Source organism: Squalius cephalus (assembly GCF_949319135.1).
Source record: "Squalius cephalus genome assembly, chromosome: 5".
In the NCBI taxonomy this organism is placed as follows: Eukaryota; Metazoa; Chordata; class Actinopteri; order Cypriniformes; family Leuciscidae; genus Squalius; species Squalius cephalus.
Window position 1 is genome coordinate 27,211,804 of NC_137126.1, and position 19,927 is coordinate 27,231,730.

Genomic DNA, 19,927 nt, shown 5'->3' on the forward strand with positions numbered 1-19,927 from the left:
GTGGGGTATTTTGCGCTAAAACTTCACACACACTCTGGGGACATCATAGATATATTTTACATCTTGTGAAAAGGGCATTTTACCACCACTTTAATGTCAGTATGAGGGAGCTAATGGAGAACCTGAAAGTGAGGGAAGGATCAGTTAAGAGTGTGAAAAGAATGACAAGAGGAATAGAGAAAATTGAGACTGAAACTGTTTTGGTAGAGTTTGGAAAAAAGGAGATTCCAAAGGAGTTTTACTGTGGTTTTGTAAGGTATAGTGTAAGGGAATACATATCAAAACCTATGCAATGTTTCAACTGCCAGGAGTTTGGACATATAGCCAAAGTATGCAAAGGAAAGGGGAAATGTGCTAGATGTGGTGGGGATCATGAATATGGAAAATGTGGAGGGGGAGTGAATCCCAAATGTAGTAACTGTGGAGGTAATCACAGTGTGGCATATTGGGGATGTGAGGTGTTGAAGCAAGAGGTGGAGGTGCAACAAATTCGAGTAAAGGAAAAAGTATCATATGCTGAGGCAGTTAAGATGGCAGGAGAGAATAAGAAACGTAAGGAGGGAGGATGTAGCAAAGAGCAAGTGGTGAGGGAATGGAGTTATCCAGTTCTGGTTGAGGGAAATGAGACAGCAGTAACAAATAGGGAAAAAGCAGAGTTAATGGCAAAAACTTTTGTTACGGTACATAGCTCAAATAATTTGCAGGAAGAAAGTAGAAGAGGTAGAGAGAAAACAAAATCTGAAAATATGGAGGCTTTAGGTAGGAAAATTAGTATGGAGGATGGACAGAATGTTCCCTTTAGAATAGGAGAGTTAATAAGAGCACTAGACAAAGCAGGACAGACGGCGCCATGGGAAAGATGAAATATGTTATTGTATGATAAAACATTTAAGTGTAGAAAGTATGGAGAAATTATTGATGCTGTACAACAGAGTGTGGGTAGATGGAATAATACCAGGGAGTTGGAAGGAGGCTATAATAATTCCAATAAGGAAACCCGGAAAAGATAGCAGTAGACCTGGAAGCTATAGACCAATTGCCTTGACATCTCATACCTGTAAGATAATGGAACGTATGGTGAATGAGAGGTTAACATACTTCTTGGAGGAAAGAGAAATGGTGGCTTCATATCAAAGCGGTTTCAGGAAAGGAAGGAGTAGGCCTACTATAGATCCAGTGTTGGGGCTAGAAGATAAAATAAGGAAAGCTCAAGTAAATAAGGAGACAATGGTTGCAGTATTTTTCGACGTGGAAAAGGCATATCTTAATGGGTATTGGAGGAAGAATATTTAATTGTATTATGGACTTTTTGAATGAAAGAACTATTCAGGTGAAGATAGGAGCAGAGTTATCTAGTCAATATACTGTAGAGAACGGGACACCACAGGGGAGTGTAATAAGTCCAACTTTATTTTCCATTATGGTAAATGATATATTTGTAAACATTCCAAATGATATGGGGAGATCATTGTGTGCAGATGATGGAGCACTGTGGAAAAGAGGGAGAAATGTGGAATATGTAGTTAAGAAAATGCAAGATGGACTTAATCAAGTCGAAAAGTGGGGAACAAAATGGGGATTTAAGTTTTCAGTGGAAAAAACAAAAGTTATGTTCTTTACAAGAAAGAAAGTCAGAGAATGGTATTTGAAATTGTACGGAAATAATTTAGAGAGAGTTGAAAGGTTTCGTTTTTTGGGAGTGTATTTTGATGGGAGATTAACATGGAGGGAGCATATTAGATATGTAGTTGATAAGTGTAAAAAAGTTATAAATGTCATGAGGTGTATTGCAGGATTGGGGTGGGGGAGCGGAGGTAGCATCGATGAAATGCATATATATAGCCTTAATAAGATCAAGGTTAGACTACGGAAGTATTGTATATGGTTCAGCAGCTAAATCTGTGTTAGCAGACTTGGATGTAATACAAGCTCGGGCTTTAAGAGTGTGCGTAGGAGCGGTTAGAACCTCCCCAGTATGTGCTCTCCAAGTTGAAGCAGGTGAAATGCCATTGTGGTTGAGAAGGAAGCAGCTGGGGGCTAATTATAGGGTCAATTTAAGAGGAAATGGAGATAGCCATCCAGCAAAAAGGGTGCTTCAGACATGCTGGGAGAAGAAGACAACACAAAAAACAGGTTTTGGGTGGACAGGGGATCAAATGGCAAACCCCTGTTTATGATAAAGAGTTTGGCACAAATGTGGTGTGGCCCATTAGACCTGTCTGGGAATTAGAACCATGTGGAATTACTTAAGATTAAACGCAATAATAAGAATGATGATTTAACTGGTATATATAGGGAAAGTAAGTATAAGGAAAGTATTCAGATTTTCACAGATGGGTCAAAGGACATGCAAACAGATGCAACAGGATCTGCAGTTGTTGTTCCTAGATATCAGGTGGAATTTAGTAAAAGAACAACTGATTGTCTGAGTGTGTTTGCAGTTGAACTGTTTGCCATATTGATGGCGTTGGAATGGACAGAACATATTAGTGACAAGGAAATCTTAATATGTAGTGACTCTGTGGCAGCTCTTATAAGCATGAAGACAGGTAGAACTAGAAGTCATCTAGACCTGTTGTATGAAGTGTTATTGATGAACTCAAGAATAGTTAGGCAGGGGAAAAATGTCATATTTCTGTGGGTCCCTGCACACTCTGGAATTCAGGGAAATGAGAAAGCGGATAAGGTGGCAAAAGAAGCAGTTAAAAAGGAGATGTTGAAGTCAACATTAAATGATCAAAATCAGAGGGGAAAGGCATAGTGTGGAGAAGTATAAATCAACAATGGCAACAGAGCTGGGATAATGCAACAAAAGGGAGACATTTACATACAAATCAAAGCAAAGTAGGCCTATGTATATCAAGAAGTAGGGGAACAAAGAGGAAAGAGCAGGCGATAATAAGCAGGCTGAGAATTGGGCATAGCAATCTTAATAGCACACTTTTAAATACAGGAAAACATCCTACAGGAATGTGTGAACATTGTCAGGAAGCTGAAACAGAACATATTCTTACAACATGCAGGAAATTTACTCAGGAAAGACAAGAAATGATAACCCAGTTAAAAAAAATAGGACGGGTAGATAATACAGTTAAAAGTTTATTGGAGTATGGAGAGAGTGCGGAGGGTAGGAAATGGATATTTGATTTTTTGAGGATGACTGGATTAGATAGGCGGATTTAGTATGAATGAAAGCAAAGGATAAATAAAACCGAAAGGTGGCAGTAATGCAACTCAAAGGATGGCAGCTGCCGTAAAAATCCAAAGAAGAAGAAGAAGAAGAAAAGAGTGGTTCTCTTACTAAACTTCCGGGCATGGCGGAGAAGAAAATAGCCGGTATGTTTGCCTTCCTGTGTATCAGTTGTCTGATAATAGTGCATGGTAAAAAAAAAAAATTAATAGGCCTAAATAAATATAACGCAATACTTGTAAATCTCTTCCCAGCCCCGTGTTTTATTATTTGCAGCAGAACATGTAAACAGCCTAGCTATGCATCATCACACTATCAGCCCTATTCTGTAATCATGTAAATCCAGCTGTAGTGCACATTCAGATGATTTGTCCTCCTCAGTCCGATCGCAGGATCCCGGCCAGCGGCGCGTGCTGGACAGCGCCACGCGCCAGCGCCGTTTGACCCGCCAGCTCGAGGCGCTCGAGAAAGACAACTTCCAGGACGACCCTCACGCGAGCCTCCCGCAGCTCGTCAAGCGGCTGCCGCAGTTCGACGAGAGCAACGAATCGAGTCGGTGTTTTGCATCGTTCAATCCCCATCCATTTGCACGTATTAAATATATCGAGCTCTATCCGACTCGGTAACGTTGACGGTTGTGTTGTCTTTATTTTGATTTCAAGGCAAGCGGAGGAAGAAGACAAGGGGTGATCATTTCAAACAGAGGTTCCGCAAAAACTTCCAGACGCTTCTGGAGGAGGAGGTAAAGCAATCGCGTATTTCACTCATTAGCACTGCGTGCTGAGAAACTCAAAACACACCCCTCACTTCTTAATGTTGAATGTTACGGAACCCCAAAAGAAACCGCAAAAATTTTTTTAAAGACATTAACCTATTTGTAAGACCATTAAAGGGATGGTTCAATCCACAATTAAAACGTTATCATCATTTACTCACCCTCACGTCTTTCCAAACCAGTATGAATTTCTTTCATTGAACAAAAAATAAGATATTTTGAAGAATGTTGGTAACCAGACAGTTGATGGTTGTCAATGACTTCCAAAGTATTTTTTTCCTACAATGGAAGTGATTGGGTACTGGTTACCAACATTATTCAAAGTCTCTTATTTTGTGTTCAACAGAAGAAAGAAACTCCTACAGGTTTGAAACAACTTGAGGGTGAGTAATGATAATTTTCATTTTTGAGTGTACTATCCCTTTAAAATTGTAAATTACTCTTAAATCATGGTAGCATTTGAATAAAAGTTACTGTTATGACAGTACTGTAACAGGATGTAAAAATAAATCTTCAAAAGTGAAATTCCAGGGCATAATATAACAATGTCACAATGTAAACTTATGATTAATTCTAAATCTAGGCTGCTGCTACTTTTCTTTTCTTTTTGGAGTCCTGAAAATATTTCCGTGCCATTCACCCTCTTACACTTTTTTTTCTTCCAGGACTTGAGTGTTAGTGAGGGTCCAAACTATCTGACTGCATGTGCTGAGCCCTCTAAGTTTCCTCAGCGTCATTTCTGTGCAGTGTGCGGCTTCCCTTCAAACTACACCTGTGTGTCGTGTGGATCTCGCTACTGCTGTGTCCGATGTTTAGGAACACACCACGAGACCAGGTAACACACTCGCTCATGCATGTGTGGCTGGAAGGCAACACACTTCCTCAAAAGTGATACCAGATAATAGTAACACAACTTACACAAGAAGACAACTCAATTTTGTTACTGCAGACAGACACCAAAAGGAAAGATGACACAGACATATTAATAGTCATTTCACCCTTAACCCTCATGTGGTGTTCATGTCATTTTTGACTGGAGAAGATTTTCTTTTTCCTGAAAATACTAGTTAATGTTATCGCATTGAACTGAAACTTAGTGACTTTGTTCACAGAGACTATAACAACTTGTCCAATTTTTTTTTTTTTTTTTTTACTTTTTTTGTGTTGTTTTTTTCACCTTGTTACACCTATGGTGTTCCCGGTCAAAAATGACGAGCCTACACAAAATAGCTTATAAATCCCTCGTTATGCTATATTATCCCCAAAAATTGGATTCAATCTTTTTATCAACTTGTTTTCTTTCAATTAGGACTGGTTTTGTATTCAATTTTCAAACAGTTTAATTGTAGGAGTCATTTATCCGAGCTTATGCACCTCAGTTTTTGAGTGAAAAAAGCATTATTTGTTAATAATTTTGGCAATATTGAGAAAAATATGAAAATAAATTGCATTGTTGATCACACTAGTCTACTTTAATGTTTAACCAGGAAATTTCTTTTGAAATGCTTTTATTTTGTACAAAATGACACAGAGTCACACTTGTGGTGTTCCTAGTCAAAAATGACCAGCCTACACAAAATAGCTTATAAATCACTTGTTGTGCTATATTATCACCAAAAATTGGATTCAATCTTTTTATCAACTTGTTTTCTTTCAATTAGGACTGGTTTTGTATTTCATTTTCAAACGGTTTAATTGTAGGAGTCATTTATCCGAGCTCCTGGTCATTGAAAGTGAATGGGGGAGACTGAAAATTAGAGAAAAATTTAGTTGTCAGGAGCATGTTTATCATGTTCACATATGTATATGTGTGCTTGCAGACATAGAGCCATTGGACATGTGCATGCATGGATACATGTATGCCACACACACACACACACACACACACACACACACACAAACTATTTTCTGAAAGAAACATTCTTTTTCACAGTGATAAAATTTTTTAATCTAATATCCATTCATCAATCTGACATTACCACATTCGAACACACACTCACACAATTGCAAGTTACCTTAAAAATGCTTTTGTTAGTCATTTGCATGAGTTTACACAGAGACCTGGTGTTTGTCGTTTTGGTTAGTTCATAATTTGGAAAACTGAAAGAAGTGTTTGATTTGTGTTCTCTATATGACAGTGTTAATGTGTTCTTTCTTGTATGTCACAACCCAGATAGCAGACGGATGTGGGCCACTTCAGGCAATGATGCGGCACTGCTGGCCTACTTATGGCCCGGACCAAATGTGTCTGAGCCTGAAGTGGCCCACATGTAAAATGGCAAATATGGCCCAAATATGTTAAATCACATGTGGGCCTTTTTAGGCAAAGATGCGGCACTCATGGGAATGTGTAATCTGAATGTGAGCCTAAAGTGGCCCATATGATAAACAATGAATATGGCCCAAATATCACAAACCAAATGTGGGCCACCTATGGCAAAACCGTGGCACAATCGACAATGACTAATCTGGATGTAAACCAAAAATGGCCCACATATGTTTCAGCAAATGTGGCCCAGTTTTCTTAAAACATATCTGGGCCAGTTTTGGCAAAGATATGGCACAGTGGCACTGTCTCATCTGGATGTGAGCCAAAAGTGGCCCACATATAATGCTGCAAATGTGGCCCAGTTATCTTAAAACACATTTGGGCCAGTTTTGGCAAATATATGGCTCAGTGGCACTGTCTCATCTGGATGTGAGCCAAAAGTGGCCCACATATGATGCTTCAAATGTGGCCCAGTTATCTTAAACCATATCTGGGCCAGTTTTGGCAAAGATATGGCTCAGTGGCACTGTCTCATCTGGATGTGAGCCAAAAGTGGCCCACATATGCTGCTGCAAATGTGGCCCAGTTATTTTAAAACACATCTGGGCCAGTTTTGGCAAAGATATGGCTCAATGGCACTGTCTCATCTGGATGTGAGCCAAAAGTGGCCCATATATGATGCTGAAAATGTGGCCCAGTTATCTTAAAACATATCTGGGCCAGTTTTGGCAAAGATATGGCTCAGTGAGCACTGGCTCATCTGGGTGTGAGCCAAAAGTGGCCCACATTTGATGCTCCAAATGTGGCCCAGTTATCTTAAAACACATCTGGGCCAGTTTGGGCAAAGATATGGTTCAGTGAGCACTGGCTCATCTGGGTGTGAGCCAAAAGTGGCCCACATTTGATGCTCCAAATGTGGCCCAGTTATCTTAAAACACATCTGGGCCAGTTTTGGCAATGATATGGCTCAGTGAGCACTGGCTCATTTGGGTGTGAGCCAAAAGTGGCCTACATATGTTTCAGCAAATGTGGCCCAGTTATCTTAAAACACATCTGGGCCAGTTTTGGCAAAGATATGGCTCAGTGGCACTGTCTCATCTGGATGTGAGCCAAAAGTGGCCCACATATAATGCTGCAAATGTGGCCCAGTTATCTTAAAACACATCTGAGCCAGTTTTGGCAAAGATATGGCTCAGTGAGCACTGGCTCATCTGGGTGTGAGCCAAAAGTGGCCCACATATAGTGCTGCAAATGTGGCCCAGTTATCTTAAAACACATCTGGGCCAGTTTGGGCAAAGATATGGCTCAGTGAGCACTTGCTCATCTGGGTGTGAGCCAAAAGTGGCCCACATATAATGCTGCAAATGTGGCCCAGTTATCTTAAAACATATCTGGGCCAGTTTTGGCAAAGATATGGCTCAGTGAACACTGGCTCATCTGGGTGTGAGCCAAAAGTGGCCCACATTTGATCCTCCAAATGTGGCCCAGTTATCTTAAAACACATCTGGGCCAGTTTGGGCAAAGATATGGCTCAGTGAGCACTGGCTCATCTGGGTGTGAGCCAAAAGTGGCCCACATATAATGCTGCAAATGTGGCCCAGTTATCTTAAAACACATCTGGGCCAGTTTTGGCAATGATATGGCTCAGTGAGCACTTGCTCATCTGGGTGTGAGCCAAAAGTGGCCTACATTTGATCCTCCAAATGTGGCCCAGTTATCTTAAAACACATCTGGGCCAGTTTGGGCAATGATATGGTTTAGTGAACACTGGCTCATCTGGGTGTGAGCCAAAAGTGGCCCACATTTGATCCTCCAAATGTGGCCCAGTTATCTTAAAACACATCTGGGCCAGTTTGGGCAAAGATATGGCTCAGTGAGCACTGGCTCATCTGGGTGTGAGCCAAAAGTGGCCCACATATAATGCTGCAAATGTGGCCCAGTGATCTTAAAACACATCTGGGCCAGTTTGGGCAAAGATATGGCTCAGCGAGCACTGGCTCATCTGGGTGTGAGCCAAAAGTGGCCCAGATATAATACTGCAAATGTGGCCCAGTGATCTTAAAACACATCTGGGCCAGTTTTGGCGAAGATATGGCTCAGTGAGCACTTGCTCATCTGGGTGTGAGCCAAAAGTGGCCCACATATGATGATCTAAATGTGGCCCAGTTATCTTAAAACACATCTGGGCCAGTTTTGGCAAAGATATGGCTTAGTGAGCACTGGCTCATCTGGGTGTGAGCCAAAAGTGGCCCACATATGATGATCCAAATGTGGCCCAGTTATCTTAAAACATATCTGGGCCAGTTTGGGCATAGATATGGCTCAGTGAGCACTGGCTCATCTGGATTTGAGCCAAAAGTGGCCCACATATGATGCTCCAAATGTGGCCCAGTTATCTTAAAACACATCTGGGCCAGTTTTGGCAAAGATATGGCTTAGTGAGCACTGGCTCATCTGGGTGTGAGCCAAAAGTGGCCCACATATGATGATCCAAATGTGGCCCAGTTATCTTAAAACATATCTGGGCCAGTTTGGCAAAGATATGGCTCAGTGAGCACTGGCTCATCTGGATTTGAGCCAAAAGTGGCCCACATATGATGCTCCAAATGTGGCCCAGTTATCTTAAAACACATCTGGGCCAGTTTTGGCAAAGATATGGCTTAGTGAGCACTGGCTCATCTGGGTGTGAGCCAAAAGTGGCCCACATATGATGATCCAAATGTGGCCCAGTTATCTTAAAACATATCTGGGCCAGTTTGGCAAAGATATGGCTCAGTGAGCACTGGCTCATCTGGATTTGAGCCAAAAGTGGCCCACATATGATGCTCCAAATGTGGCCCAGTTATCTTAAAACATATCTGGGCCAGTTTGGGCTAAGATATGGTTCAGTAGCACTGGCTCATATGGATGTGAGCCAAAAGTGGCCCATATGATAAATAATGAATGTGGCCCATATATCACAAGCCAAATGTGGGCCACCTATGGCAAAAACGTGGCACAATCGACAATGACTGATCTGGATGTAAACCAAAAATGGCCCACATATGTTTCAGCAAATGTGGCCCAGTTTTCTTAAAACATATCTGGGCCAGATTTGGCAAAGATATGGCTCTGTGAGCACTAGCTCATCTGGGTGTGAGCCAAAAGTGGCCCACATATAATGCTGCAAATGTGACCCATTTATCTTAAAACATATCTGGTTCAGTTTTGGCAAAGATATGGCTCAGTGAGCACTATCTCATCTGGATGTGAGGCAAAAGTGGCCCACATATGACATGGCAAATATTGCCCAAATAATTAATTACATTTTGGGCCACGTTTGGGAAATATATACGGCATATCAACGTGGCAAATATTCTTTGTGTTTCCCAAAAATTAAAACCTACTTGGTAAGTCCATTTCTGGATTGGATGCAACACTTCTGAAAATGGCTAATTTAGCTTAAAAGGGACAAAGTTTGAAACTGTAATGGCCTGAACATTTTTTTTTTTAATTTAACAACATTTAACAATACTTTTTTGGTATGGATGGAGCAGACACTTATGCCCCGTCCACACTACTGCATTTTCGTTTAAAAACGGAGAATTAAAACGAATACGATCTCCGTCCACACCAGCGTTTTAGCTGCGTATTTTAGAATTGGTCTCCGTCCACATTAAAACGACTGAAAACGCGGATCACGTGACCATTCACCAACACTGGGCATGCGCGTGCCGGTGTAAACACAACTTCATTGATAAAATGATCCCACCATGCGCTGGTTCTTCCCGGGTTAACCCAAAACCGACGCTCCATGTACGGTCGATGCCGCCTCTGCACAAGGGAATTGTCACAGATCGCTCGAATAATAGCTTGCCTCCGGCGCATGTAGGCAGTTATATCATTGTAAAATGCAGGATTTACTTGGACAACAGCTGCTAGCAAAGATATACGCCATGACTGACGACACCCAATCATAGAGCCGAGCATGAGCATCTACTACGTCATCGTTTCTAAAGTCCTCCGTTTTGACCCGTCCACACTAAAACACACTCCGGAGATTCAAAACGAAAAACGGGTCGGCAGCGTTTCTAAACTTCTCCGTTTTGGGTCTCCGTTTTTGCCGTTTTAGTGTGGACGGGAGGTGCAAACGGAGCAAAAGGTCTCCGTTTTTAAACGAAAACGCAGTAGTGTGGACGGGGCCTTAGGCTGGATGTGAGGCTACATGTACTTACATCTATGACATATATGCTATTGCTAACATATGTATTGTAGGTAGAGTGTCTAGAAAAGTTCAAGTGTCTAGGTTCAAAGTTATGAAGACTTTTTATGGTTTTGGGATGTGCAAGAAGATACTTTAGTTGCTGTTTGTGCAAAGCTTGGGGCACAATGATTTTGCCAAGTACATGCTCCTGTATCAATATATTTTGTTGTAACATACATGTAACATGTAACATTTTGTAGCAATAACATTCCTGTCCATAAAAATTGTCCTAACCCTAACCCTAAACCTACAATCAGAGGGAAATGATAATAACATTGATCTAAAAGCATGGTTGTAAGCCTAAACTTGACATAACTGCAAACTTCAAATCTAATTGGTCGAATGCTGTTCCAGGATCAACAAAGATGTTGAGCCAGGAACATGTTGTAGCCTACTCGGTGTAACCTTGCTTATCTTGCTAGCAGTGTCATCTAACTTCTAGAGCAGACCTGGACAAACTTCCACTGGGGCCTCAAGATGACTTAAAATTATGACAAAACTATTATTTGGCTATTTTTATAACAAATGTACAGGATTTGTTGTGGAGAATATAAGGGGACATTGAGGTTGTGATTCACTGTTCCTAGGTGTGTCAAAGTGACCCCACAAAGGGTAATATTTTAAACTCCCTTAAAATACTTAAATATGTAAAATATTTTATATATATCTTCATCTTCATTTAATTGTATTTCATTTTATATATATATATATATATATATATATATATATATATATATATATATATATATAATATATATATCTTCATTTAATTGTATTTCATCACTTATAGTGTCAATTAGTATTATAATTTTTTAATATATATATATATATATATATATATATATATATATATATATATATATATATATATATATATAATATTTTATTCTAAATAAACCTTACATTTTTCTTACATTTCTGGCTAAATATAATTTACATTTATACAACTGTCATCTTTAGGCTATAAACAATCTTTATTAAATATTAAAAAATGATAATACTAATTGACACTATAAGTGATGAAATACAATTAAATGAAGATGACAAATCAGCAGAACCTGCTATGAGAAAATATTATTTTGATATTTTTTCTTGAATACTTTTTCAAAGCCCTGTATTCATGACAAAATGTTCCCACTTTTTTGCTGATTAGAGATCTATTATGTTTAAATATAATATTTACTGCATTTGCAGTTGTCTGTGAAGAAAAAAAATCTAACGGACGATGTTCCAGTTCACGGCCCTTTAAATTTAAACGATGCCGGAAAGCGCGAAAAAGGCGCTCAAAACCAAAACGTCAGAGGATTGTCAGGAGGACGGAGGACGGATACCGGTACTGCAAAAAGTCAAGGTAAGACATAATAGATAAATGTTTCTTTTTGTTAGCGATTGCTTCGTTATATCAAGTTGGAGTCTGCATGTTGTGTTATATAGAGTCGATGGAATCATTTCTATTCGAAGTTACATTATTTTGGCAGTTCAACTCTAAGCTAGATCGGTTGTCACGAATGCGAAATGAACAAGTATCGATTGCTCGGCGCGCCATTAACGTTACATTTAGATTTGCTCATGTTGCTCCCTATCACTCTCCCAACCTTTAGTCAGTTCTGCACGGTTAAAGTATTATCTCGTGTCTTATTTTGGCACAACAATGACAAGATAAATAAATATTATAGTGTAATTTGACATTCATGTTTATATACATTGGACATAATACTGCACTAGTTGTATTACTTTGTGACAGCAATGTTTCATTAACCCTAGGAATAATGCACAAATAAAAAAAAAACTACATGCTTTTTCTTACAATAAAAGCTTTTATGAGATGATTACAAAGTAACAATAATAGATGTTTTGGGTTCAGGTAGACTATTTAAAAGTTGGTTCAGGTATTAGGCTATTCCTCTATGTATTTCACATTTTTATTATACCCTAGTAGACTAATTATAAAATTAACGTTAGGTGGCTGCTTTATGTTTTTTTTTTTTTTTTTTTTTTTTTTTTGTCATTTACTGTTTTGAGTCAGGATGTTTTCACCTTAATAACATGTGTCAATGTGATTTGCTACAGAAAACTGCTGGTGGGAATAAAATAGCCTACAGTTTAAAACACATCTAGTGCATTTGCTGCCAAAAAGCCCCTTTTTTTGTTTCATCTGACCATAGAATACGGTCCCTTTTGAAGTTCCAGTCATGTCTGACAACTGAATATGCTGGAGTTTAATTTTAGCGGAGCGAGGAGGATTTTTCTTGAAACCCTCCCAAACAACATGTGGGATGTAGGGGTTGTTTAATTTTTTTTTTTTAGGCTTTCTGACCCCAAGACTCAACTAATCTCTGCAATTCTCCATCTGTGATCCTTGAAGAGTCTTTGGCCACTCAAACTCTCCTCCTCACCGTCCATTAAGACAATATAGACACACGTCCTCTTCCAGGCAGATTCGTAACATCATTAGTTGATTATAACTTCTTAATTATTGCCCTGATGGTCAAAATGGGGATTTTCAATTCTTTAGCTATTTTCTTAGAGGCACTTCTAGTCACCCTGGTGTGCTAAAAAAGATCAATATTAATGGGAATATACTTCTGAGATATTTTACTCGTAAACAAAATCTAGAGGTGCCAATAATTGTGGCCAATGTGTTTTGGAGATAAACATTTATTTCATAATGTGATTTCCATTTTTTGACGCAGTCCGATCTTCCTAGCAGGCATCAAACTTGTTCCTTTTGGACATCTGGAAGCAAAGAGTGTCCTTGGCCATGGCCAAAATGTTCTTTACATTGGCGCTGGCTAACTATGCATTAACTATGCGCTAATGCTTGTGTTACCTAATTGGTCCTAAGATTTTAAAAGTTGTGTAGTCCATCCTTGCATTTACAATGTTATATTTTTTTAGGAACTGTCAGAAACAACAGACTGACAGCTGCGGCCACCGATCAAGAGATCGAATCATTTATTAAAAAATGGCTTCATCTTGCAAGTGACCGAGACGGAGGGAGAAGAGAAAGAAAAACGGAGGAGGGTCCAAGACACCAGTAAGTCAGTTACATTGTGTTTTTGCTATTGTGTATAATACCATGGTCTGTCTGAATACTTTATTCTGATTGGCTGCAAGGTGTAGCCATTTGTAACACTTTACAAGTTAACATTAGTTAACTACTTTAGTTAACATGTGGCATGAACAATTCTTGTTCTATTTATTAGGGGTGGAACGGTACATGTATTCGTATTGAACCGAAACGGTACGGGCGTCATGGTTCGGTGCATGAATATACACGGAAAATACACGGTATTAAAAAAAAAAAAACTTGCGTGCAAATTAATTAATGTAATGCGGAACTACTGTTAGATACGCGGGTTCTTTAGGGACACCTAATCTGTAGCTCCGCCTTAGCTCTGAAGCTCTGTGTCTATAATGAACAGGCTGCGATGTCAAGATTGCAATGCTGGAATATGTTGTGTGCGTGCGTGTGTGAGAGAGAGATCGAGGTGTGGGCGCGATCGAACAGTGGAAACATAAAAACATACTCCATCATTTTGTTCATACAGGACATCATTCAAACTGCAAAGTGTTTACTTATATTTGTGTACACTCGCAATAAAACACAACATTGTGCTTTTGTCAAACTGTAAACTCTTGTCAAACTGTAACCTACAACTGTCACCCAACCAAAATCTCTCTCTCTCTCTCTCTCTCTCTCTCTCTCTCTCTCTCTCTCTCTCTCTCTCTCTCTCTCTCACACGCACACACACACTGTTTAAAAGCAAAAAATATTTATCCAACCCCATTTAAAAACAGTCTGTGGGTGCCATCTTTTGGACATTCATCATATTGCATTGGTTTTCATTTCTTGTCCTAAAAATAAACAGAGCAGTAATCTGTTTATTTTTAAGTTACACATTCTACATTGATTAAAAAAAGAAAATCAAATGTGTTTTTAATGGTAGTATTATTTTATACAGAAATAAATTATGTATAATTAACATGAGAATAAAGTTAGTGTTCATTAAAATTTTAAGGAAAACAAATATATTGATCTGAAATGTAGCAAATTTATTTTAAATTCATTCAGGTACAATTACAAAACACATCTCAAGTTCTTTTTGTCTTTTTATTAATTTAATTAATAAACTAATTATATAAAACTATTGTCAATGCACTACAAATAAACTGGTTCTATGCCTTTACTTTATTAATAAAACATTTTTAAAAAAATACAAGGCTTAAAGGAGAACTCCGGTAAATTTTAACATTGAGCTTTTTTTGTAAATTTGGAGTGCTGTCAGTACAGAGAACAACGACAAAAATCGGTGTTGCCTTCACCGTGTTATCCTCTTTAAAATTTGCACCCTGTTGACTTCAATGGGGCAAGTATTAAACCTGCTTTTAGCCTCTTAACATCCTTGATGTGTCATTACAAGTGCACAGAAAATGTGAGTGATTCCTTCAGAGTGAACGCGGTGAATCTGACTGCAGTAGATGAGAAAGATATGAATAAAAGTGATGTTAATTCAGCCAGAGCACATACCTGTATTTACATCCTGTTTTCGGTCGAAGTCCACAGTAGTCGATTGTCGAGTTCACACGCGTGATCATAGGTAACTAATAGGGCTGTCACTTTTGTGAAAAAATCCTGTTCGATTTTTGAGACATATGTGTTCATTGAATCGATTGTAAAATCGATTTTCCATGTCTAAAGTCATTTCCATTTTAAACGCCAAATATGGGCAAATCCACAGACAACTAACAGGCATTAGGACGAACGTAAAGAGGGCGCTTGAGACGCACACAAGTCAGCAATATTCCTGTTGATTTATTGGCGTGAAGTTTCGTGCACAATGACAAACAGGAGTGCTACATTCTCGAAAAGCAATAAGCACAGTGGACTGCCATAACATCAATGAAAAACATTACTGTCTTCAACATGGCTGTGTTTACGGTTAGAAAAGTCAAACAAATGTTGCCTACGTGGCGATTGTTGACCGTAGCCTGAATCTGTATCTGTATGCATGAGACTGTCTGAATACCGGCAGAATTCACATTTTTGTAGTAAAAATAGAAACATTATGCAGAAGTATAATGTGTGTTTGTCAGAGTTGCTGTGTGACGCGCGTTCGCTGCGGGCGTATCGTGACGAGCTGGACGCGTTCCGAGAAAAGACCGTTAAAATCGATTCCCTATTCGTTTTCGAAACTTGTGTTGGTTGGTCCGATCGATTGTGCAATCGATTTTCGAACGTAAAGTGACAGCCCTAGTAACTAAGCAACAGTGGAGAATAAATTCACTCTGAATAAAATCACTCACATGGCTGGTGCACTTGTAATGACACATCAAGGATGTTAAGAGGCTAAAAGCAGGTTTAAAACTTGCCCCATTGAAGTCAACAGGGTGCAAATTTTAAAGAGGATAACACGGTGTAGGCAACACCGATTTTTGTCGTTGTTCTCTGTACTGACAGCACTCCAAATTTACAAAAAAATGAGCTCAATGTTAAAATTGACCGGAGTTCTCCTTTAAGACACTTATTTTCCTTTGGTGGTACAGCCTACAGACATGCACAAGAAAAAAAAATTGCTCTCTACATTTTTGTTTTGCTTTTCCCTCCATTGTACAGAACTCGTACCGAACCGTGATGTCCGAACCGAGGTATGAACCGAACCATGACTTCTGTGTACCGTTCCACCCCTAGTATTTATTAATCGTAATTAATGCTAATTGTGATGCTTACTAATGCATTACTAAAATCAAAAGTTGTATTTGTTAACATTAGTTAATGCACTGTGAACTAACATGATCAAACAATGATTGACTGTAACTTTAAGAAAGCTTAATACATAATGTAGCCTAGTTAATGTTAGTTAATACTAGTTAATACATTAACTAATGTTAACAAATAAGACCTTACAGTGTTACCAAACCGTTTAATGCACTGGTAGTTCCAGTCCATTTATTCACCATTCAATATTAATGTGCTGCTTTGATTAAAGCACAGAGACAGACGTTTTTAAAGTTTTTAAAACTTGCAGCTTCACTATTAGTAAATAGACGGTGTATAGATGCAGGTAATTCCTGAACGCATCTCTCACTACAGTGCCTGCTTTTTTTGTTTTGTATTTATTTATTTTATTTTTTAATTATATTTTGTTTAGGGCTTTTTTATTTAATTTGGCTTCTAAGTAGTTGTGTGTGTGTTTGTTTTGTACTTCAACACTATTGTATTATCAGCGTTCTGTTACTGATTCAACAGTTTTTGTTTTTTTTCATTTGTGTATCCAATAAAGGCTTGCAAGATTGCCATGATGCAGATGGGCCCAGTCAAGGAGGTCAAATTCTATAATTTTGGATGGATCAATTTGCTAAATTTTTGTAGTGTGTTAACTTGTGTTGTCTGTTTTTTTTTTTTTTTTTTTTTTTGGATGACCAAGGCTACTGGAAACATGTTTTGTTTTTATTTAGTTTTTACTATGCTTTCTATGCATATATTGTGTTTATTTATTGTTGGTGTTTTTTTTGTTTAGATTGCTTTCCAGTTTTGAAAATGTGGGTTGGGTTGTTCTTTGGCAATATTAATAAATGATGCAAATGTTTTCAGAAATGTGTTTGAATCATCTGTTGTAACTTATCTTAACATAAAGAGGGACCATTTTTACATTTCTCTTTTCTGTATGTTGGATATTGTTGATGCAGAGTTCACTTAGTGTCAGTGATATTCAGTCACTGAGTTTCCCAAAGTTTTAATGGCACAGCATGCACACACAAAAACACACATTTAAGGCTTATTTAGTTAATTCTTGGCTAATATGTGGCTGAACAAATGGCCTGCTTGTGGCCCAGATCTGTTAAACAGGAGTGGACCACCCAAGTGCTATCATTTCAGGTATACATACAAGGTGTCGAATCTGGGCCCGAATTAAAATGAACTGTGGCTCAGATTTGTGCCAGTTCTGCTTCATTTGTTTTGTTTATGGCTGACATGTGGCATTGCTATGGCTTAATTGTGGCTCAAATCTGGCAAACAGGAGCGGACCGCCCAAGTGCCATCATTTTCATCTGGCCCACATACCGCGTGGAATGATGGTACATGGGTGGTCCGCTCTTGTTTGCCAGATTTGGGCCACAATTAAGCCATAGCAATGCCACATGTCAGCCATAAACAAAACAAATGAAGCAGAACTGGCCCATATCTGGCCCAGACACCAAAGTTGCTGTGGCCCAGATCCGGCCCACACTTGACACTTTCATCTGGCCCACATACCGCGTGGAATGATGGCACTTGGGCGGTCCGCTCCTGTTTGCCAGATGTGGGCCACAATTAAGCCAAAGCAATGCCGCATGTCAGCCGTAAACAAAACAAATGAAGCAGAACTGGCCCATATCTGGCCCAGACACCAAAGTTGCTGTGGCCCAGATCCGGCCCACACTTGACACTTTCATCTGGCCCACATACCGCGTGGAATGATGGCACTTGGGCGGTCCGCTCCTGTTTGCCAGATGTGGGCCACAATTAAGCCATAGCAATGCCGCATGTCAGCCGTAAACAAAACAAATGAAGCAGAACTGGCCCATATCTGGCCCAGATACCAAAGTTGCTGTGGCCCAGATCCGGCCCACACTTGACACTTTCATCTGGCCCACATACCGCGTGGAATGATGGCACTTGGGCGGTCCGCTCCTGTTTGCCAGATGTGGGCCACAATTAAGCCATAGCAATGCCGCATGTCAGCCGTAAACAAAACAAATGAAGCAGAACTGGCCCATATCTGGCCCAGACACCAAAGTTGCTGTGGCCCAGATCCGGCCCACACTTGACACTTTCATCTGGCCCACATACCGCGTGGAATGATGGCACTTGGGCGGTCCGCTCCTGTTTGCCAGATGTGGGCCACAATTAAGCCATAGCAATGCCGCATGTCAGCCGTAAACAAAACAAATGAAGCAGAACTGGCCCATATCTGGCCCAGACACCAAAGTTGCTGTGGCCCAGATCCGGCCCACACTTGACACTTTCATCTGGCCCACATACCGCGTGGAATGATGGCACTTGGGCGGTCCGCTCCTGTTTGCCAGATGTGGGCCACAATTAAGCCATAGCAATGCCGCATGTCAGCCGTAAACAAAACATATGAAGCAGAACTGGCCCATATCTGGCCCAGACACCAAAGTTGCTGTGGCCCAGATCTGGCCCACACTTGACACTTTCATCTGGCCCACATACCGCGTGGAATGATGGCACTTGGGCGGTCCGCTCCTGTTTGCCGGATCTGGGCCACAGCAACTTTGGTGTCTGGGCCAGATGTGGGCCAATTTGGCTTCATTTATTTTGTTTATGGCTGACATGCGGCATTGCTATGGCTTAATTGTGGCCCACATCTGGCAAACAGGAGCGGACCGCCCAAGTGCCATCATTCCACGCGGTATGTGGGCCAGATGAAAGTGTCAAGTGTGGGCCGGATCTGGGCCAGAGCAACTGTAGTGTCTGGGCCAGATATGGGCCAGTTCTGCTTCATTTGTTTTGTTTATGGCTGACATGCGGCATTGTTATGGCTTAATTGTGGCCCAAATTTGGCAAACAGGAGCGGACCGCCCAAGTGCCATCATTCCACGCGGTATGTGGGCCAGATGAAAGTGTCAAGTGTGGGCCGGATCTGGGCCACACCAATTTTGCTATCTGGGAATGGTTAGATTTGTCAAGGAACAGCACAAGTGTTACTGTGCACCCCTTTTCTCTGTGTTTTGTGATCTTCTACATGAACTTTTTAATGGCCGGTCATTTTTGACCAGGAACACCACAAGTGTGACACTGTGCCATTTTATACAAAATAAAATAATTTCAAAAGAAACTTCCTGGTTAAACATTAAAGTAGACTAGTGTGATCAACAGTGCAGTTTTTTAAAATATTTTTCTCAATATTGCCAAAATTATTAACAAATAATGCTTTTTTCACTCAAAAATTGAGGTGCATAAGCTCGGATAAATGACTCCTACAATTAAACTGTTTGAAAATTAAATATAAAACCAGTCCTAAATGAAAGAAAACAAGTTGATACAAAGATTGAATCCAAGATTGGGTGAAAATGTGGTTAAATGAGTGATTTATAAGCAATTTTTTAATAGGCCTGTCATTTTTGACCGGGAACACCACAAGTGTGACTATGCCATTTTTTACAAAATAAAAGTTTTTAAGTAGTAAGTGAGTAAGTAATGACAGGTCAAGATGAAACATAATGAAAGGTCAAGATGAAACACCAATATGGTAAACTGATAGGACTAGGCAAGATTAAATGTGTTGAATTGTGCTCTTGTCTTTTCAGGTGTCTAAAGTGGACGGTATGATTGGTTCATCTGTCCTGAACTCCTATCAAAAGCAAAGCAAGCTTATGGGTCATACTGCACTCTTACAAGCTTATGTTCCTCAAAAGCATCACAGCTATTTACCTGCACAATAA

General features: G+C 39.8%; 1 protein-coding gene across 1 annotated transcript; it reads left to right on the forward strand.

The window, feature by feature from the left end:
- The first annotated feature begins 297 nt into the window (after positions 1-297).
- znhit1 (zinc finger, HIT-type containing 1) lies at positions 298-19,924 on the forward strand. Its single transcript, XM_079871602.1, has 5 exons — positions 298-3,336; positions 3,572-3,742; positions 3,853-3,932; positions 4,631-4,800; positions 19,793-19,924. The coding sequence occupies exons 1-5, from the start codon at positions 3,315-3,317 to the stop codon at positions 19,812-19,814; spliced, it is 465 nt and encodes a 154-aa protein (XP_079727728.1). The 5' UTR covers positions 298-3,314; the 3' UTR covers positions 19,815-19,924.
- Positions 19,925-19,927: the final 3 nt, after the last annotated feature.

Bases quoted from the DNA above. Each gene is read 5' to 3' on its own strand.
- znhit1 (XM_079871602.1), top strand. From the start codon at position 3,315: ATGGCGGAGAAGAAAATAGCCG. The intron at 3,337-3,571 runs GTATGTTTGCCT...TGTCCTCCTCAG, and splicing joins GGCGGAGAAGAAAATAGCCG to TCCGATCGCAGGATCCCGGC. The intron at 3,933-4,630 runs GTAAAGCAATCG...TTTTTCTTCCAG, and splicing joins AGACGCTTCTGGAGGAGGAG to GACTTGAGTGTTAGTGAGGG.